Below are 22,644 nucleotides of genomic sequence, written 5' to 3'. Positions count from 1 at the left end.
AGTGACACTCACATAACCGAGGTCGTGAATGAACACCTTTGGTCTAAATCTGTTTGAGGGAGTTTTACAATTCTTTCTGAAAAATTATGGACACTAGCTTTGAAATCTCATATGTTCTCAGGAGCAAATTAACAAACAAAACTTTATGGTACCTGACTGAGTCACTGAAGAAAACCAGCGTTCCCTACCCTCCGTCAAGCTCATCCCTCTGTCTGCCCTTCCTGTCCCATCAGGCACTTGGGGAAAAAATCAAAAATCAAAACCAAACTGTTAAAGCAAATTGCAAGCCTTCTCTGTCAAGGACTTGTTCCTAAAGTTAACCAAATCAAAATCCGGGCCTCCTGCTCGTTAAACAATTCTGCAAAAGTTTGCCAAAATCTATCCCATCACCTATCTACAAATTAAGGTGATTTTATTTACACTCATAGACGAGTGGTGCCTGGGTGGCTCAGTCTGTTAAGCGTCCGACTTCGGCTCAGGTCATGATCTCGCAGTTGTTGAGTTGGAGCCCCATGTCAGGCTGTGTGCTGACGGCTCAGAGCCCGGAGTCTGCTTCGGATTCTGTGCCTCCCTCTCCCTCTCAGCCCCTCCCCCACTCATGCTCCGTCTCTCAAAAATAAATGAACATTATACTACTAGACAAGTGTATTCACTCCCGATTAGAAGAAATACTAATTAGAAGGAAATACACAACGAAACCAAGATACTGAAACACATTCAGATCATAATTACTACTGCCAAGTATGTAGACCCTGACTCAAATGTTAAGTCTCTAAGAATGGGCAATGATCCATTTCTTACTCATATTTAACGAACATAACTGTCTTCATACAGTCTATAGTGATGATGAACCAATTACATATTATACATAGTATCTACATATCATAGATTTTTGTTTTCATTTGAAAAGGAGAAATTAAATACCAAACCAAAGACTTAAGAAATCAGTCCAAGTAACTCATTTATTTATGTTTGGACGAGGATCTGAATTCTGGCTCCTGGTTTTCCACAGTCTAAAAATCACACTGTTTCCAGCTTAAGGACAGTCCAAGGTAGAAATCGTTAAGTAGCAAGCATGAGAAATATAGCAACATATTATATCTTTGCCATTGCAATTCTGTAATAGGAGTGATTCTGTGGTGGGAAAATGAGGCTAAGAAGAAAAATAAACACTAGGCTACTTCAAATGAGTAAGATCTCACGAGTGCAGCTGGGATAATACAGTGTGCATTCTCTACTCTTTAACCTCCTTGCTTTCTTGTTTTTCACTAAGATCTAGGACAACACCTATTCAACTCCTATTAGAATTCTAACCCAGAGGAAAAGTTAATTAAGTTGGTAGAAATACAGGTAGATAGCAAAGTAATGAAAGTAATTGAGTCACAGAAAGAAATCAGTACATTACTTTATAATAAACAAGGAAAATGGACCTTGAACAAGCTGGGGGATTAGTGGTAAAAGTAATTTCACTAAAATCAAGCAATCACTCAATCATCTGAAAACTATTTATTGATCACTTCTATTAAATTCCCAACGCTACCGCTATGGGGAACAGAGAGATGAATAAGGAGTTTGCTATCTAGAATTTATACAATTCTTAAGGAATAAACATCTGTTTTATTTCAGAGCAGAATTATTTATATCTTTTAAAATATTATTTCACTTTAATAGAAAACTTCTATCTAAAATGTCTTTTAAATGGGGGAATGGGAGCAAAATAAAATACATACCTTTACTGAAACAATGTCAACACTGATTTTAAAAGCAAAGTGTCTAAATTCCATTACCTTTTCTCCTGGTCATCTGTGCTTTTCTTATCTGCATAAATTTCTGCATAGAGCAATGCTGTAAAGTGAGCAGCACAAGACTGAGCCACCTTAGCAACCTCCAGGTAATTCAACTCCAGCCAGAAAGCATCATCAAAAACGGTTCCTAAGGAAGGCCTAAGGAAAAACTTAACATCAAGTCATGTCCATTTCTTTAACTTCAATATCAAAAGAAGAGTATGCTGATATAGAACACAATGGTAGCAAGCGTTAAAAAGAAAATTAGATTCAAATAGCCAAAAACCGCATGTCCCCAACATACAGCTGTAAACATGTTAACATACTACGGCTGAAGAGCCCTATCTGACCCCTTTCGGATCACAAACCCCGTATGGAATCTGAGGAAAGCTATGGATCATCAGAGCTCATACAAATTTGGGGTTCACACCTACCCTCCATCAAGGGGTCTATGGACTGCAGGCTAAGGGTAGGCTGCCCAGAATACCCAATAACACCTACGGAAATCTTTTTTAAAAAGTGGCCAATTTAATGGAAATACTGTTTCTTCAAAACACAAGTACATGTTTTTCCTAATGCAGCCCGTTTTCTCTCTGTTTTTTCGCCTAAGTTACTTGATAAAAACCTTCTGGGAGTAACAGTGGGTCACAATCGGAAGCAATCATCTATCTTTTAAAACCAGCATTATAAATGAAATGCGACAAGGTAGTGGGTAACAACACTGGTTTTAGGCCAGCATATGGCCTGGTTCAAGTCCAGTTGGACCACCCACTACAAGATATATCACCTTCAACAACTTCGATTCTGAAGGTTTAATTTTCTCATTTGTAAAACCGGGGAACAAGAGCCATCTTCCACGGAATTTGCAATGATTAAATAACACGTATCAGGCTGATGAATACAGCGCCTATCACAGAGCTGACGCTTAACTGTAGCTACGGAGGGGCACCTGGGTGGCTCAGTCGGTGGTTGAACGGGGAGCCTGCTTGGGATTTTCTCTCTCCCTCTCTCTCTGCTCCTCCCCTGCTCCCACTTGCCCTCTCTCTCCCCACCTGTGCCCCTCCCCCACTTGCACGTGCTCTCTCTCTAAAATAAAAAACAAAACCACCAAAAAACAAACCCTGTGGCTGAGGAACCTGAAGTTCAGAGATCACAAAACTTCTAAGCACCAGAATCGGACATAAATTGAGGTCCTTTACACTCCTTTGTTCTGTTCATATTCTCTCAAGGAATCTTCCGTACGGCCTATTTAGAATGAAAACTAAATGTGAAGAATGTTTATCTCTTCCAAGGACTGGAATGTCAACACCACTCTACCTTGATGACGAATCTGCACTGAATGATTCAGAGGTGAAACGGACTCCCAGCCCCAAGAAATAACATGCTTCTGGCTACAGCTACAGCTTTTTATGGGCTTTCTCAGGAAAGGGTCTCTACGCGACAATATAGCGTATCGGTAACTTTCTAATTGGAAACATACTGAAACCCTGACATTTCTAAGAGCAGTGCGGGATGGTATGCGGGGGACAAAGAGGAATTCATTTGAAAACGGAAAGGCATTTAGGGATTTTGCACTCCTCCCCTACTCTCCTTCCCACCCTTCGTCAACCACTGCCGCCACCAGCATACACGCACATAAGACGCCACTTCCTACCTATCCAAGCTGCAGGCTTGATTTAACCAAAGTGCCACCTGAATATGGGTTATTTCAAGAAGATAGAAGCATCACACAAAGTACATACAGCACCTTGGAAAGAGCACCACCTCAGAGAACGTGACAATGCAGCCGGCAGTAACAAGTGACCCTTCTAAGTCCCCAAACCCCAAAAGCCATGTTCACTCCATTACCTCCTTTGTCTCCTCATGTAGTCCACAACAGCAAGCATGGTCCTCTGCGACTTTTTATCCACACAGCATCGGAAAAAGTGCTCTGAGTCTGACAAAGAAAGACAGCTCCCCTTAGTCTGGGCAGACTTGCTTAAGGGCATCCTTCCTTCTGGGCGTGCGTCTGTCTCCCTCTACACTCTTAGCTTCTGGTGGGCAGTCACCTGGCATAAAACTGGTTCTTAATAAGTATGAATCGATAAGAACTTAATGGCATTTCTTACTCTTTTACAAGAAACTGTGCTTATTAATGAAACTGAGAATTTAATTACAATTTATATTTTATTTCTGAAGGGGGCTAATTCACTGGCTCAGTAAATACTTACCGAGGATCTTTTATGTACTGGGCAGTTGGGATACAACTCTGAGTAAGAGAGACTGTTTCTGTGCACACAGAAGTCACTGGCTTGCCTGAGAGTCTCACCTCTGTGTGATGAGGATGTGACAGGGAAGTGGAGAGTGGACAGGCACAAAGGATGGAACCTAATCTAAACAAGGAAAGGTTCACAGAGAAAGGGGTATCCGATGGAAGAGTGGCAGACAGTGTCCCAGGCAAGAGAAACAACCACCTACGGCGGCTGCAACAGGAACTCACTGTAAGAATTTCAGTTGTGCTGACAGCAGCAAGGATGCTGGGGGCAGACACAAACAGAGGGACTAGCAGGATTTATAACACAGAAGTGGCAGGACCTGGCAGTTGGGTGAACATGAGAGAGGTCTAAGTGGGTGCCCTTCACTGACGAGGTGCATGGTCGGAGAGGCCGAGGGGAGGGGATAGGAGGAAGATGGCAAGTTTACTCTGGAGAAGTGAGTCCAAGGTGCACGGGACACAATCAAGTGAGGTCAGGGAGACTTACAGACATCAGATCTGATGGAAATGTGTATTTGCTTTCCTTGTAAACAACAGAATTCTACAGGTGAAATTTAAATTTTCATTTATGGTCACAGATACTGGCACTTTACACAGAGATAAAATAAAATGGGCAGATTTCTACCAACGAATGGTGATAGGACACATATACATATATACACATGTATGTATATAGGATAAATATGAAAACAATTATCATGTTCATGATAAGGAACTGCCAGGTCATCACAAGCAATGATTACATTAAAGTTGGTAATAAAATCGTCTTCAACAGAACTTTAAATTATTTTAATATTTAAAGTTTAAACGCTTACTGGTAATTGAATCACTTACACCATATTTCCCAAGTTAAGGACAGGAGACACAGTTTAGTTTGCAAAGTCTCTACAAGAATTATTTCATGAATTTCATTCCAATAATCTGAAGAAAATTCATGTAAGCATGTTTTGGGTCATTTACATGACAATGTATAATCTACTCAGACCATAGAGTGAGCTTCCAGGTCTACGTTTATAGTTGGGTGTAATTGCTGTCAACGAAGAACTACGTGAAACATAAGCCTAAGTGACACCTCAGTCGTGTTGAAGGTTTTAGCAGTAAAGAGGGAAACGAGTGGGACAAGTCACAGCTTCTGCCAAAGTGACTAGAACTGTATCAAGACTGGGAAGAGCAAGTCAGTTGCAGCAAAACAGCACGTAAATCGGTCCTTCTCTTAGAACTGCACTGGTCTCCAGTACACCAAGTGAATTTGCACCTGGTTTTGTGTTTGCACATAAAATACATTAATGACACATGTTAAAGACAGTAAGTTACCATTACAGATTTGTGATTCGTTTTGCCTTTATTTAATCTTAGGTTTGAAAACCTGACCCAGAAGAAGCCCTCAACTATGCGCATATATATATATATATAATATATATATATATGTATTATATACCCCCCATAATACAGTGCTCCTGTTCCCGGTGGAATTTCTCCCACTATAAGCTCTACCATGGGAAATACTTATTATAAAGCATGAAAAGAAAGGAGGTTATGTGAGCAAATGAAGTATAATCTAATTTTTGTTTGCAAAAACTCCAAGGATATGTACCACATGTGAATGGTTGTTATCCTTGATCATGGAATTATGGGCAACTTGATTTTTTAATTTCTGCTCATTTCTATTTTCCACAATAAATATTTGGTAATAAAAAGGGTTGTTTTCAAACAAATGAGTCGGGGCCAGAGCTTTAGCATGAACATTTCATCATCTTTCCAACATGGTACTCCTAACATTTGCTTGCATTTATTAGCCTGCTTTTTCCACTGCTAGACTGTAGGGCGTCTTCTCTGTGTGGCTAAGGTCCGTGCCAAGCCTAGTGCCTGACACACACCGAATGCTCAGTTAGTTGCTCCCTTATTAAGAGCCACAACTTCCTGAGGGAGTACTGTGCATCAAGTGTTATCCCAGGTGCTTTATATGTCATCTCATTGAAAACTGGCTACAACCTTCATCTCCATTCTACAGATGAGGAAATAGTATTTAGATGCTATGGAATTAAGCCAATAAAGCATCCTGAAGGGATTCAAACAAATCCACCTTTCTCTAGAACTGAGAACTTAAAGTATAAATGCTAGAAATTGAACAGAATACCTGAATCCAAATTTGCAGGGGTTGTGGATCGGCTCGTTTGTGAGGAGTGTCTGAAACAGTTAGTGAAAAATCCCTGAATGTGTGTAGACAGCAGAGTTCTCCATGATTCATTTGTATCTTGGAGTAAAATATCATGAATCAAGTATGGAAGCACAGTCTGACAAAAGTCAGTTTTCACCTAAAATATACAAGCATATCAAATCAAGAGTTTGAGTGAAAATAATGTACTTAAAATTTTTATCCATTACTGGCATATTAGACTCAAAAAAAAAAAAGATAGATCAATCTGCCATGAACTCAACGTACCTCTAAAACACAACCAAAAGACATGTATCAGGCAGTGCTTAAACAAATCAAACTAGAGTATCTATGTCAAACATGTGTCAATTACATGACAACTGTTCATTTCCGACCTGGGCCACCTGCATGCAATGAAACAGGATACTGCTTACAAGTGAAATTATTAGGTCACTACAGCAAATAAAATTTCACTGTTGACAAGTATTACTAATAACAAGCAGCTTTCAGGGCACCTGGACAGCTCAGTCGGTTAAGTGTCCGACTTTGGCTCAGGCCATGATTTCATGGTTCGTGAGTTCGAGCCCCACATTGGGCTCTATGCTGACAGCTCAGAGCCTGGAGCCTGTTTCAGATTCTGTGTCTCCCTCTCTCTCTGCCCCTCCCCTGTTCACGCTCTGTCTCTCTCTGTCTCAAAAATAAATAAACGTTAAAAAAAAAAATTAAAAAAAAAATAAATCAACATTAAAAAAAATTAGAAAAAATAAAGCAGCTTTCTAGTTTGTTATAAAGGAAAATGGGGATTGAAGTTAAAGAAAAAAGCTGGAAAGCTGATGTTTGTACATTTATTACACTCAGTGAAAAGCTACAACAGTCATGTTAAAATGTTTATTATTTTAATAAACTCCAATTTATGGGTATATGATGTGGGTACTTGTTTGTGATCTACTCCAAGGTATAGATAAGTACTTTAATACCCGTGGTACACTGAAACAGCATACAACCTTATGTTTGTCAAGGCACTCTCTTCATTACTCATCACATACTACACACACAAAACAAATGATAGATTACCAAATGCACACTTTATCTTTTCCTTTTAGACTAAAGACAAATCAAAATGGCAGTTTTAGAAATAAAGAATTTAAGGAATTTGGAGCTGGGGTGTTGTCTCTATATATATTTGGAATATTTTATCTTGTGACCCAAAGTCAGGACTTTATAAAAAATCTCAGGTATGTTCACTAATGGGAAATGCGATGTGTGTGTGTGTCCAGGGTTATCACCATGCTGACTTAGCACAAATGCTACGTAGTAATGCAGAGAGTGTGAGAATTTATTCATTGCCAACAGTTTTTCTGTAGAAGTAAGGACCGTTTTTTAAATTGCTTTCAATCAGGGCACTTTACCCAAATACTCATTTCTCTATCAGTACTTTGAACTGGCAGATGTCTGAACTAGTCAGATACTCTGTTTTCACACTGCTATTGAATCATGCAGCTTTTGAAGCCTTAGAGCATCATGATATTGTACTGTTTGGCACACTTGATAAAAGCACACAAAGTTGGTGTTTAATTGGGTATGTACCTTTACCTTCTATTGAAATAAACTGTACTGTACCTTCAAAAATAAAAGAGCAATGCTAACTGCTACCCTAGTTCTTTTTCTCACTCACGAAAGTATATACCAGGGAAAGAGAATCACAAAGACCTTAAAAAAAAAAAGTAAACTAACAACAAAGCAGGAGACTTTTGGTTCATATAAATAATTTACAACCATCCGTATCTTAACTATCATTAGTGGCACCCTTTAGAGCTCATCTAGGAGGTAGCTAGCCCACAGCAGAAACCGATCGCACAAAGTTATAGCTAAATATTTAAACACGCCCGTGCAATGGGTTCCCAACGGCCGAGCGCGGGCACTGCTCCATGGAGGTGACGCTCCATGGAGATGATGCGAGTACCACAGATCTGCAGACCAGAATCGTGTACACAGAAGCCGAACGGGACGTGACCAGCCAAGAAAGCTATTAAGAGAAGGCTCAAATAAAAACAGCAAAGGTAGGAAGGGAGTAATTAAGTCAGACTAACTAATCTTACTTCACACATTGGCTTTAATAATTGAAGAATTTCACTCTTTGTGCCTCCACTATCCAAAAATGCACAAGTCAGCCTCTTTATCCAACTGTCATGATTTCCACTTTGAGGAGTCCACAGGCTCGTATCATCCAGGCCTTCTAAAGGACTTTCTTTGTCCAGTCTGGGTACTTCTAAAAACTAGAAAGAAAACAGTCAACACATGTAAGTAAGGCAATTAGAAATACATTCTATCTTTCTTATGCAGAACAAATATCCAGACATAAACGAATCTGTTTCCAAACCAAACTACAGTTAAAACAAAATCTGGAAGCAATGGGTACATTTTAAAATTAAAATACATTTATGTTTACATGAATGGCAGAGTGGTATGCCAAAAAGTTACTGGTCTACACAGCAGGATGCATGAGTTCGAACCTCAGCTCACTAGTGTGTTATATGAATCACAAACTCTCTGCAGCACCTGTCTTGTGGACAGAACCAGTCAGGGTCCACCACACAGAACTGATTTCAAGATTAAATCAGTTCTCAAAATGTTAAAACTACAGTGTTTTATAGCTTAGATGACTGGTTTTATTAATACTTTATATTACCAGTAATTTCACTGAGACCGAAACTGTATTGATGATCTATTAAAAAGACTATTACAATAATGGGTATATGTCCTCAAGTTAATTTGGTGAAAATTCTACTGTGTATTTCCCAGGTGCTTTATGAAAAGAAAATACTAAAGAGGAAAGTTTAGACTAAAGAGAAGGAAGAGTTCTTATGTATTTACTTTCAGAACCTTGCAATGGTTATTACCGTGGACAAAGGAGAAATCTATAGGTCATCTTAGATTTCACTACAGATGGTGTTTTTTTTTTTTTACTATGTAATTTATTGTCAAATTGGTTTCCATACAACACTCAGTGCTCATCCCAACAGGTGCCCTCCTCAATGACCATCACCCACTTTCCCCTCTCCCCCACCCCACATCTGCCCTTACTTTGTTCTCAGTATTTAAGAGTCTTTCATGGTTTGCCTTCCTCCCTCTCTGTAATTTTTTTCCCCTTCCCCTCCCCCATGGTCTTCTGTTAAGTTTCTCAGGATCCACTTGAGAGTGAAAACATGGTTTCTGTCTTTTCTCTGACTGACTTATTTCCCTTAGCATAATACCCTCCAGTTCCATCCACGTTGCTGCAAATGGCCAGATTTCACTCTTTCTCATTGCCAAGTAGTATTCCATTGTACATATAAACCACTTCTTCTTTATCAACTCATCAGGTGATGGACATTTGGGCTCTTTCCATAATTTGGCTATTGTTGAAAGTGCTGCTATAAACATTGGGGTACAAGTGCCCCTATGCGTCAGCACTCCTGTATCCCTTGGGTAAATTCCTAGCAGTGCTATTCCTGGGTCGTAGGGTAGTTCTATTTTCAATTTTTTGAGGAACCTCCATACTGTTTTCCAGAGCGGCTGCACCAGTTTGCATTCCCACCCACAGTGCAAGAGGGTTCCCGTTTCTCCACATCCTCACCAGCATCTATAGTCTCCTCATTTGTTCATTTTGGCCACTCTGACTGGTGTGAGGTGGTATCTCAGTGTGGCTTTTATATTTCCCTGAAGATGAATGACGTTGAGCATCTTTTCATGTGTCTGTTGGTCATTTGGATGTCTTCTTTAGAAAAGCGTCTATTCATGTCATCTGCCCATTTCTTCACTGGATTATTTTTTTTCAGGTGTGAGTTTGGTGAGTTCTTGATAGATTTCGGATACCAGCCCTTTATCCAATAAGTGGTTTGCAAATATCTTTTCCCATTCCATGGTTGCCTTTTAGTTTTGTTGATTGTTTCCTTTGCAATGCAGCTTTTTATCTTCATGAGGTCCCAATAGTTCATTTTCACTTTTAATTCCCTTGCAAGTGGAGAGATGTGTTGAGTAAGAAATTGCTGCAGCTGAGGTCAAAGAGGTTGTTGCCTGTTTTCTCCTCTAGGGTTTTGATGGTTTTCTGTCTCCCATTCAGGTCCTTCATCCATTTTGAGTTTATTTTTGTGAATGGTGTAAGAAAGTGGTCTAGTTTCATTCTTCTGCATGTTGCTGTCCAGTTCTCCCAGCACCATTTGTTAAAAAGACTGCCTTTTTGTCATTGGATATTCTTTCTTGCTTTGCCAAAGATTTGTTGGGCATACATTTATGGGTCCAGTTCTGGGTTCTCTATTCTATTCCACTGGTCTATGTGTCTGTTTTTGTGCCAATACCATACTGTCTTGATGATTACAGCTTTGTAGTAAAGTCTAAAGTCTGGGATTGTGATGCCTCCTGCTTTGGTTTTCTTCTTCAGCATTACTTTGGCTATTTGGGGACTTTTGTGGGCTCCATACAAATTTTAGGATTGTGTCTTCTAGCTTTGAGAAGAATGCTGATGCAATTTTGATTGGGATTACACTGAATGTGTAGATTGCTTTGAATAGTATTGACATTTTAACAATATTTATTCTTCCAATACAGAAGCGTGGAATATTTTTCCATTTGTGTCTTCTTCAATTTCCTTCATAACCTTTCTATGGTTTTCAGCATACAGGTCTTTTACATCTTTGGTTAGATTTATTCCAAGATATTTTATGGTTCTTGGTGCAATTGTAAATGGGATCCGTTTCTTTATTTCTCTTTCCGTTGCTTCATTATTGGTGTATAAAAATGCAACCAATTTCTGTACATTGATTGTGTACCCTGTAACTTTGCTGAATTAATGTATCAGTTGTAGCAGACTTTTGGTGGAGTCTGTTGGGTTTTCCATGTAGAGAATCATGTCATTTGTGAAAAGTGAAAGATGGACTTCTTCTTTACCAGTTTGGATGCCTTTTATTTCATTTTGTTGTCTGACTGAGGATGCTAGGGCTTCCAACACTACGTTAAACAAGAGTGGTGAGAGTGGACATCCCTGTCGTGTTCCTGATCTCAGGGGGAAAGCTCTCCCAGGGAGAGAGGGGGAAGTTTTTCCCTAGTGAGGATGATATTAGCTGTGGGCCTTTCATATATGGCTTTTATGATGTTTAAGTATGTTCCTTCTATCCCGAAGGACGGTGCTATTTTAACTTCCTTCGGGAATAAACTGTTGCTTGTGGCACAATACCTACACTACACACCACACCCAACACCAAAGGCTTTCGAGGGATCAACGTAAGGGTTTTCTACTCCTAAGAAAAAAGGCCTATCACTAAGAACTCCTCCCATCCCCTGCGTCAATCTGAAGTTGAGCTTTCTATCTCTCAACTATTCCACACTGCTAAAATTAAAAACAAATTCCCCTGGATTCAAGAAGTACAGTTGGAATTACTTATGAGAAAGGTTAAACGTTAGTATAATGCTACTTAAGAAACTTGACAGTCATATCTCACAGCACATACAACTGTTCTAGACAGTGTGTATTCAATAAACATTCACTATTTGACAGACCTTTTTTCTCGATGTTCTAAAAGGCTGTAGATAGATCAGCATGGGATCAGTTGTCGTCTTATAAATCTCCCAGAAAGTATGTCCAGTCTTTGTGGCTAAGATGCTTTTCAAACAGGTAACAGCAGCTGATCGCACTTTGACACTGAAAAACATACATAATTCAAATGCCTATAAAGTATATCAATTATGGTCATGAATCAACCTCGAATAAAAAATTTAAGTAAATTTACATTACAGTTGGCCCTTGAATAATACAGGAGTTAGGAGTGCTGATCCCTCCACAGTCGAAAATATGCATAAAAATCTTGACTCCCCCAACACTTAACCACTAACAACCTGCTATTGACCAGAAGCCTTACTGATAACATAAACAGTCAATTAACATATATTTTATATGTTCTGTGTTATATACTGTATTTCTACAAAGAAGCAAAGCTAGGAAAAAGATGTTTTTAAGAAAATCATAAGGAAGAGAAAATATATTTAGAGTACTGGGCTGTGTTTATCAAAAGAAATCCACATAGGGGCGCCTGGGTGGCGCAGTCGGTTAAGCGTCCGACTTCAGCCAGGTCACGATCTCGCGGTCCGTGAGTTCGAGCCCCGCGTCAGGCTCTGGGCTGATGGCTCGGAGCCTGGAGCCTGTTTCCGATTCTGTGTCTCCCTCTCTCTCTGCCCCTCCCCCGTTCATGCTTTGTCTCTCTCTGTCCCAAAAATAAAATAAAAAACGTTGAAAAAAAAATTAAAAAAAAAAAAAAAAGAAAGAAATCCACATAGAAGTAGATCCGCAGAGTTCAATTCTGTGTTGTTCAACTGTAAACTGTAAAAGCCAACTGTGTTAGGCAGTTTTAACATAAGGAAAGTTTACACCTATAAAATTCTACAGCATCAAAGCCAAAATTATCAGTGAATTTTTAATATTCCTTCAGTAAGCCTGAGTTATTAATCACTGCAGCAATTCCCTTCAATGACTACAATAAAGTTTACATTATGACTGCTATAAATTAAAAGTACTCAGGAAAAGAAATACTTGGAAATAACAATGGCTAATAAATATGGGCAATGAGAACCACAGAATACAAATTCACCTGAGAAAACAATACTTTGATAGTGCTTTATCTAAAAGATATAAATAATTTGGGCAAAATAGAATAGCTTTTCCCTCAAATGATAAAATTATTGTCTGGAACAATTTTATTTGTTTTCTTCTATTGTTTATTTATTTTTGAGAGAGAGTGAGTGTGTGTGTGAGCAGAGGAGGGGCAGAGAGAGAGGGAGACACAGAATCTGAAGCAGGCTCCAGGCTCTGAGCTGTCAGCACAGAGCCCGATGCGGGACCCGAACTCATGAACCACGAGATCGTGACCTGAGCCAAAGCTGAACATTTAGCTGACAAAGGCACCCAGGCACCCCAAGTCTGCAACAATTTTAAACAAACAGTAAGTACACACGTATTCTGACCAGAACCTAGTTGAGAATCATGAGGTAAGGCATCTGAAACCTGTAATAAAACCCTGAAAGTCCTTTTGCTTTGCAAAATATTAGGAAAAGGAGGGCTGTGATACAAGAAAGCTGAAAATACAAGTGGACAAGAACATCAAAAGCCTGACCCTGTAAACTGGCGATGAGCTATGAAATAAGGGCTTGTTCCTCCTGGGTTTCTCAATTTAAGATGTGGAAGCATAAACCCTAAACCTGGATTCACCTTTCATCCCCTCTCCCTCACTGCTCCACACCCGACTCACAGGCAAGTCCTGCCGGCTCTCCGTTAAAAACACACCTTGGCTCCAGTAATGTTCCACCTGCCCTCTGTCCCCACCACCCTAACCCGAATCACCATCATTTCCCCTCTGGACCACCCCAGCTGCTCCATAACTGGGCTTCCCGTTTCCCCTCCACAAGCCATCTGCCACATTCAAGCCAGAGTGAAACAGTAGGCTGCATCCTGACACTACTCTGCTCAAAACTCTATGGCTTTCACGTATGTTTCAAATATAATCCAAATTTCTTAATCAGAATTAGTCCTACCTTTTTAATTTCAAAAATACCATCGTCTTCTTTCTGCTCCTCAGACACACCACGCTAATCCCCGCTCTGGAGTTATCTCCCAGTCTGGAATGTTTCATCCCTTATCACCTACACTTCATTCCCGCTCACACCCATCAGTGATCAGCGGGATGACACTTGCTCACACAAGCCTTCCAGGACCAGCTCTTGGGAGAATCCTCTGGTCAACATTCCCTTGGTAGACCGGAGGCCCTCAAACGTCATGATTTGTTTCCTCTTACACAAAGAGATTCCTTATGCTTTACAGTTTAAGTCACATTAAATATCTTTGCCCACCCTTTTCAGAAGAGCCAACTCCAAATTACCACATAGTGAATGCTGCCTGCCAATTTTCTGTGGAAACATCTTCAACGACTATGCCATATACACTTTGAAATACAGTTTGACTAATGAGATGGATTACTAAGTGGATAGAAGGATGGCTTGAGGTGATGAAGCAGAGAAAGCAGTGAAACAGTAAGGGTAGAATCTAGGTGGTGAGTATACGGGTATTTGCTGTAAAATTCTTTCAACTTTTCTGTAGGCTTGAAATTTTTTAAAATAAAATGTTGAGAAAGAAATGCTGTCAGCATTTTTATTGTAACAAGAAAAGAGAAAGATACATGCCCATTAAATGAACAATGAAAACATGTCACGTAGACATTACTGCCAGCTATTTATTCTCTCAGAGGTGGGCCAGTTGTAGGCAAACACATGTAAGACACCTTATTACCTTAGAAGGGTGTCTGGTGGTGGGCAAAACTCCTCTGAACCCACCCTCCCCAAAACGGTGGTGATGAGGTGCTCACATACACCAAAAATAAACAGATACATAAATGGGGCAGGGGTGTGCAGAAAGAAAGCCCAAGTGAATTCATAGCCACCAAAGCAGTAGTCAGGATAATATGTGTGGCACTTTTGTTTCGCATAATGAATAAATGGGCAAAAGAAAACTCTGTCTAAGCTGAAGACTGTTGGAGTTAGGAAGCTCCTACTCCAGGACTTACTGGAAAAGGATCATAATTCTCTAAATGAGAGGAGAGCAGCACCTGTGATCTTGACAAGGGCCCCAAGCATCCTCTTTGCCAATTCTATTTTAATGTTCTGTACAGAACCACCTGGTACTTTTCTTACTGTTTCTCTAGTCTACTCTCACTAGAATTTAACATGGACCTAGTCTGGTGTGCTCACCAGTTAATCCAGGGCCTGGCACCTAGCAGGGTTTCAGCGATTATGTGAATTAATAAAAAATACACCAATTTTCATTAGAATACCTGAGATTACAAGTATGGCAGTTTATGGGGTGCCTGGGTGGCTCAGTAGGTTGAGCATCCAGCTCTTGACTTTGGCTCAGGTCATGATCTCATGGTGTGTGGGTTTGAGCCCCATGTCAGGGATTCTCCCTCTCCCTCTCTCTCTCTGCTCCTCCCCCGCACGTGTACATGCTCTCTCTCAAAACAAATAAATAAACTTAAAAAAAAAAAAAAAGTATGCAGCTTACAGGGGAAAAGTTTAGTTAGGAGAGATGTTTGTTTATATAAAGTATCATTCTCCTTGAACATAGGACAAGGTAGGTGCTATCCGATATAAAGTATCATTAAATACTCACCAATCTTCTACTAGCGTATTATTCAGGTAGGTCAGCGTTAGGAAGGTCCACTGAAGTTCTTTATCTTCAAAGAACTCCAGGGCCTTGGTAGAAGATGTATCTCTGCTATGCTGGATAGCTATCGTCGAGAAGTCTATAGGACCCACTTCTCCCAGGCAGCTTCCAACAGCCTCTGTATAGAGAAACTCCTTGTCAGTACACTTGTAGCTTAGAGTTCTTCCATAAAACAACTTTTCTAACTTCAAAAATAAAATGTTTTGTCATTCTTCAAGATTTGAGTGGTTAACCAAAGACTGAATAAAGAAGCTGCAATACATTGTATCACTGCCTTTATACATCCATGTGGGCAAAGGTATTTTCCCATATAAAATCATATCCAGGACAGAGAAGTCATTAACAGAATATAGGTATTAAGAATGAAAGCGTAAACAGAGCTACTGTATGAACGTTATCAACAGACTTAAGCCTGTTAAAATTTTAAGTATTACACACACGAAGCACACCAATCTGAAACACTTACTTTAGTGAAAATTCATACATGTTTTTTTCCACCTGTGTTATCACTACCCAGATGAAGATAGGGAGCAGTTTCTGCATGCCAGAGAACTCCCTCACGCTCTTTTCCAGGAGTGATGGAATTTATTAAAGTATGTTCACAACTTTTTTGATAGCTCTCTTTTCCAAAGGTGGAGCCTGATTCCTCTCCCCTTCAATGTGGGGTGTCCTTGGTGATTCACTTGTAACAAACAGATCATGTACAAGTATTTCACTTCCTTCTTTAAATTTATCCCCAGGTACCGGATTCTCTTAGAGGCTATTATGAACAGAATGGTAAATGGAACGAAATTTTCTTTTCAGATTGTTCACTGCTGGTGTACATAATCACAACTCAATCTTGTGTATGGATCTTATATCCTGCGATTGTGATTCATTTGCTGGCCCTGTTACAGTAGCTTTCTTGTAGATTCTCTAGCATTTTCTAGATACAGAATGATGTCATCTGTGGATAGAGACAATTCTACCTCTCCCTTTCCAATTTGGATGCTTTTTCTCTTCTTGTCCCACTGCTCCGGCTAGAATTTCCAGTACAACTTGGAACAGCACTGGTGAAAGAGGGCAACCTTGTCTCTTTCATGATGTGGGGGTGAAAGCTTTCAGTCTCTCACCACTAAGTATGATGTGAGCTGTGGCTACTTAATAAAACCATGTTAAGATTTTATGCTACACAGGAAAGCCACTTAGGGCTCCTGTAGCAAATCAGGTTTGTCTCTAGAAACAGTGCCACCATGGATAAGGTATAAATTCCTTGGTCAAAGGAAACTTCTAGGGCGTTAATAAGATTCTGTTTCCTGGTCTGGATGCTAAAAGCACAGGTGTGTTCCATTTGTGAAAAGTTTTCGAGTTACATACTTATCATTTCTATACTTTTCTGTATGTAAGGTATATTTCAATAAAAAATTTACAAAAAAAAAAAAAAAAAAGAAGTGCCCCAGATAACAGGCTCCCCCTGAGATGTGAAGGAAGGCTTCACTGAAAGGAAATAGTATCTGAAGGACCTCTTATTCCTCCATTTTTCTTATTTGAATCAATGCTGTCATGACAACTTCAAGCTGACTTCAATCATTCAGTGTTTCCAGCCTGGGATCACTAAGTCTAAACACCTCTTCTAGGCAGGATGTATGGTGGCCATTTATCTTACAATAGGATACCCTACAAATAGTATAGGACTTGAATGTGGTTTTAATTTTTTTTTTTTTTTAATGTTTGAGAGGGAGAGAGACAATATAAGTGGGGGAGGGGGAGGGGCAGAGAAAGAGGGAGACACAGAATTTGAAGTAGGCTTCAGGTTCTGAGCTGTCAGCACAGAGCCTGACGCAGGGCTCAAACTCATGAATGGCGACATCATGACCTGAGCTGAAGTAGGACATTCAACTAGCTGAGCCACCCAGATGCCCCGAATGTGGTTTTAATATCTGAGTTTAATTCATCTAGCCCTCCAAAACCTCATCTTATTTCTGTCCTACAAAAAGACTAAGTACTAATCAGTTATATTTACAAAATGTATCAAAGATAATCTGCAACTTAACGCTACAAACAGGTATTTCAAACTTTCCTAAAGATAACCAAGGCCTTTTCAAAAGAACGGTTTTGCACACGTGTATATCGCTAACTTTTCACTTTTTTTTTTTTTAATTTTTTTTTTAACGATTATATATTTTTGAGACAGGGAGAGACAGAGCATGAATGGGGGAGGGTCAGAGAGAGGGAGACACAGAATCTGAAACAGGCTCCAGGCTCTGAGCTGTCAGCACAGAGCCCGAAGCGGGGCTTGAACTCACGGACCGCGAGATCATGACCTGAGCCGAAGTCGGCCGCTTAACCAACTGAGCCACCCAGGCGCCCCCGCTAACTTTTCACTTTTATAAATGTTTAAGGAAAGTACAAAAGGAGGGCTGCTTAAGGCCATCTGAACTAGACAGAACTATACCTCAGCTAGCACTGCACGTTTCCCTAATAACCCAAATGACAAACTTCTACTGACTGTGAAAACAGGAATGGCCACTCAAACAGAAAAACTCACATTCATTTAGCCAGAGATTACCTAAAACTTCTCTTTCACCAGTGTGGCTCACTGCCATCTTGCTTAACTGCAACAAGCTGACGATTAGTTTCACCATTATGCCATCTTGTGGGTTTTCTAGGAGCAGTTTTAAAAAAATTAGTTTCAACTACACCGGAGAATAAACATTTCTTTACAATAGGCTTATATATCAAATTATCTAAAACACTTTTATCAAGTTTTATTTTTTTAAAACAAGGTTTTAAAACCATAAGAAGGTCAAAAAATATATAGTGAATAGATCTCGACTTATAAAACAGAACCATGTAAAAATGACTGGCAATATTTGGCAGAGAGAGAAAGAGAAATGTCTTCATATGTTGCACAGATAAGTCAATACCTTAGGAAAATCACAGTAAGAAATACAAAAATCATTCAACATCAACCTGAAAGAGACCTTGGGAGCATGTCTTGTTCTTCAACATCTAGCATTTAGTCTAGAACAGCAATATCCAATAGAACTTTCTGCAATGACAGAAATGTTCCATAATCTGTACTGTCCAACAACATCCACTAGCTCACTTACTCCTGAGAACGTGACATGAGCTAGTATGACATAAGAAACTAAATTTTAAATTTTATTAAACTTTAATTCACTGAAATTTAAGTAGCTATGAACAGCTACTGGACAAGAGAAGTCTAGACCAATGAATGACCCAAACACACGAGAACAAAAGATACAGTTTCTCATCTTTACACAAACACTCATCGCAGAACAAATGTGCTATGAGCTCTGAGCTCAGGTGGTCAAAATCAAAATTAGTTTTTATTTTATTTTTTTTTAATTTTTTTTTTTAACGTTTATTTATTTTTGAGACAGAGAGAGACAGAGCATGAACGGGGGAGGGGCAGAGAGAGAGGGAGACACAGAATCGGAAGCAGGCTCCAGGCTCCGAGCCATCAGCCCAGAGCCCGATGCGGTGCTCGAACTCACGGACCGTGAGAGCGTGACCTGAGTCGAAGTCGGACACTTAACCGACTGAGCCACCCAGGCGCCCCCAATATTAGTTTTTAAAGTTACTGGAAAAAAATCACAATGGAAATATGAAATTAATGGGTACAAGATGAAAATCAAAATGTAAGTAGAGAAAATTTCCAAGTACAATATTACAGTAACCTAAACTGAAATCAAAATAACATAAAAATGAATGTTTTCTTAAATGAGAAAAAGGTAGAAACACATATACAAATATGTGTGTATACAGAAAACACACACATATGCACACAATTACATGCACACACATGGCTAAGAGGCTGTAAGTGGGATACGTTTCTTCTATGAATACGAGTTGGAGCAAGAGGCAGAGAGACACATTGCCTGTATGCCTGGCTCTAAGGAACTCAAATTTCTGTCTCAGGCAGCAGGAAGTGATTAAAACTTTTCAAGCAAGAGAATAATGCAATCATGTTTGGGTTCAGAGAAATCACCCTGGATGAGGTGCAGGGGATGGATGAAATGAGGGTAATTGAAGGTGAGGAGGCCATGTAATGACCTCTTTCCCAGTTAGAAGAGAAATGATAGAGGTTTGAACTAAAGGATCAGAATCTAAACGAAGTCCGTGGCAATTAATCAAAGAGTAAGAGTTTACAAAACTCAAAAAAAAAAAAAAAAAAAAAAGTTTACAAAGCTCTTTCCAAAAGAAATAGGTACAAATAACCCGGGTCATTGACATCAGTACCCTGAGATGCTCTTATGAGATCCATCATCTGATCTTTATGTTGTGCCAGCTGTCTGCGAAGATCCTTCAACCCTTCGAGCCTTGTCAAAGGAAGTGCATCATAAACACTCACGGAGAGAAAATGATTTATTTCCTGAAAGAGAGCATTAGTTAAAAACATAACTGGTTTTTTGATTTGTATGAAGTCTGCGAAATAAAACTCAAAAGAAAAAAATTACTAAGACCCTTTCGCAGACACTGACTCACAGCTTTATTATTACCAAACAAGGTAGAAATAAATGACTTCTTCCATTTCAGTCCTACAATGTGGTTTGGTTTTTTTGTTTTGTTTTGTTTTGTTGGCCAATGTTTTAATCTTGACTCTCTCACAAGAACATCTTTAAGATTTTAAGATTATAATTAGCATATTCCAAGGGAAAAGTTTAAATTTCTACTTACTTAGTACTGTAACTCTCATTTTATATGTTAGTACACTTAGCTATATTATCACATTGATATGTAGTCAAATATAGAGTATGGTTTTAAAATTGGAATAAAATTTATGCTAAAAAACACACTTGAAAATAATTTTCAAGTTTATAAAGATTAAAGTAAGATTAAAACTTGAAAAACTCTTTAAAAATTCAAATATCATCTCTACTTCAAACATCAAATTGTCCTTCAAAAGATCACACAGTAATTTTGAGGAATTAATGAATCTGATGCATACGAAAATCAAGCATACTTTATATCACATTTCTTCAATACTTAATTTCAGACCGTAACAAAAAAAAACCTTAATATTTACAATTTTACTGCAATACAAGAGGAAATCTCAGGTTATTTTTTATCACAGTTTTTTTTAAAAGACTCAGTTGTTTTCTTTCAGAGAATTAGAAGTGTTCAAAAAGTATTGCTCTTTATCCTAATACAAAACAGTAAGATGATGGAATAATTATTACCTCCAAAAGTGAAAAGGGTCCTTTACTGTATTTAATTTTCTGCTGAGTAAGACGCAAATCCTTAAAGACATCATGGTCAGGAAAAGGATCTAAAAGTTTAATTGTCATATAGAGGTTTTCATTATCCTTGTTATCTATCACTAAGTATTTCAACAAGTCCAATACCTAAACATAATTTAAAAAAGAAAAAATCAAAAGGAAAAAATGGTTTAATTATATTTTAAAGTAAAACAACCAAACCTACTATAATAAGTGATAAAAACTCTACTGGCCTAGTTCAGATAAAAGGTTCTAATTACTTCTATAGTACCAGCTATTACTGTTTTCAAATGAGTCAACAAATATGTAAGTTGCTGCTATAGCATGGGCACTGGGGTAGAGAAATGCCAATATTACCGGAACATTTTATTTAAGCAGTATCTCACACACCATGACAGTAGTATGAACTGCTGTCCCTCGTTTTCATTACCTCTATACTTCAAACCAAGGAAGAGACAGACACTGTTAGGTAATCCAAGTTACTAGATCCAAGTTACTGGGGGCGCCTGGGTGGCTCGATCCGTTAAGCACCCAACTCTTGGTTTCAGCTCAGGTCATGATCTTGAGGTTTTGTGGGTTCAAGCTCCACACTGGTCTCTATGCTGGGAGTGCGGAGCCTGCTTGGGATTCTCTCTCTCTCCTCCCTCTCCCTGCCCCTCCCCCACTCGCACTGTCTCTGTTTCTTTCAAATACAAAAAATTTTAAAAATTAAAAAAAATTATTAGGTGCTCTGTAATTAAATGATTACAAGGCTTAATTAACTGAAAATGTTTTTCCAACCATTTTTCAAAGAATATTTTCACTGAAATGACCCACTGCACCAAGTAAACGTAAAACGTTCAGCTCCTTCCAATAACGCTTTATCAATGTATGTCAAATATCTTTGTGAAGATGATTTGGGCATCACCTGTTCCTGAACCTCCATCTGATCATCCACAAGGGGTATGAGTGTACCGACAATGACGTGAAGGTGATTTTCTAAAGCATCCTTGCAGTAAGTGACTGCTGTGTGGCAAACCCGGCTTAACAGGTCACAACACAGGGAGAAGCTTCGTAACGACACGTCCATGAAACGAGAAGGCCTGTGACACAGGCAAAAAACAGTAAGTTCTGGGAAACTGCTTCCATATGAGCTCATTAAAAAGTCATTTTTATTCAGCAGCTCTAATTCTGAAGTGACCCCGACACAAAACTCACTTTTGTTTCTAATTCCTTAATGGTTTAAAAACCAAAAAGAGAAGTGACAACAGCAAAATGAGAGAGTAGACAGCTCCAATCCCCCCTCCTGACAGGCTGAGCGGGCAGAACTTTGTCAGAGCTCTGTCAAATAGGCAAAGGTGTACAGAAGTCGAGCAAATGCTAAAAAACAAACAAACAAAAAACAAACAAAAACGGCAACTTAAAAACAGTTGGAGGGGTGCCTCGTGGCTCAGTCGGTTAAGCATCTGACTTCGGTTCAGGTCATGATCTCACAGTTCATGGGTTCGAGCCCCGCACTGGGATCTGTACAGACAGCACGGAGCCTGCTTGGGATTCTCTCTCCCTCTCTCTCTGCCTCCCCCCGTTGGCGCGCTCTCTCTCTCTAAATAAACAAGTGTTTAAAAAAAAAAAAAAAAAAAAAAAAGACTTAAAGCTTCATGGCGTTCTACCAGCCTCTGCCTCGCTACTCCCTCCCCAGCTTGGCGGGTGTGATGAAAAAACTATAGTCCCCATTCCCAGCATGGGATCCTGGCCCTTTGCTCTGGATGGAGCAGAGCAGAGCGTATTTGTTAATGACTGTGTGTATCTGTCCTAAGTCTGTCTGGGAGCTACCTGAAGGGCGGGTGCTTCACTCTGGTTTGTCTTACTTGAATCTCCCCAGGCTGTTAAGAGCCATGAGCAGTGCTCAAAAGCACCATAAATAACACTGGCCAACTACCCACAGCTGTGAGGGGCAACAGATTATTGTTCAGACATGCAACAGACTGCCTAAAGCCTTGGATGAA

The 22,644-nt window shown here is 39.4% G+C and overlaps 1 protein-coding gene across 10 annotated transcripts in view; it reads right to left on the bottom strand.

The window, feature by feature from the left end:
- Nucleotides 1-22,644, bottom strand: part of ATM (ATM serine/threonine kinase) — a 131,349-nt gene that overhangs the window by 44,642 nt on the left and 64,063 nt on the right. For 9 of the 10 annotated variants that reach the window (XM_058686669.1, XM_058686670.1, XM_058686664.1 and 6 more), the window contains 10 exons: nucleotides 21,567-21,741; nucleotides 20,621-20,785; nucleotides 19,680-19,812; nucleotides 17,983-18,078; nucleotides 15,381-15,552; nucleotides 11,729-11,870; nucleotides 8,293-8,469; nucleotides 6,176-6,353; nucleotides 3,633-3,720; nucleotides 1,788-1,943 (listed from right to left, as the gene is read on the bottom strand). In XM_058686669.1, coding sequence (XP_058542652.1) covers nucleotides 1,788-1,943; nucleotides 3,633-3,720; nucleotides 6,176-6,353; nucleotides 8,293-8,469; nucleotides 11,729-11,870; nucleotides 15,381-15,552; nucleotides 17,983-18,078; nucleotides 19,680-19,812; nucleotides 20,621-20,785; nucleotides 21,567-21,741 — 1,482 coding nt within the window. Of the gene's footprint in view, nucleotides 1-1,787; nucleotides 1,944-3,632; nucleotides 3,721-6,175; nucleotides 6,354-8,292; nucleotides 8,470-11,728; nucleotides 11,871-15,380; nucleotides 15,553-17,961; nucleotides 18,079-19,679; nucleotides 19,813-20,620; nucleotides 20,786-21,566; nucleotides 21,742-22,644 lie in introns of those variants that run through there. The other variant, XM_058686671.1, reaches the window with a different exon arrangement.

The sequence above is a fragment of the Neofelis nebulosa genome, chromosome 10 (assembly GCF_028018385.1).
Source record: "Neofelis nebulosa isolate mNeoNeb1 chromosome 10, mNeoNeb1.pri, whole genome shotgun sequence".
In the NCBI taxonomy this organism is placed as follows: domain Eukaryota; kingdom Metazoa; phylum Chordata; class Mammalia; order Carnivora; family Felidae; genus Neofelis; species Neofelis nebulosa.
Note: the sequence above shows the minus strand (reverse complement) of the source record. Positions and strands in the feature narration are given on the sequence as shown.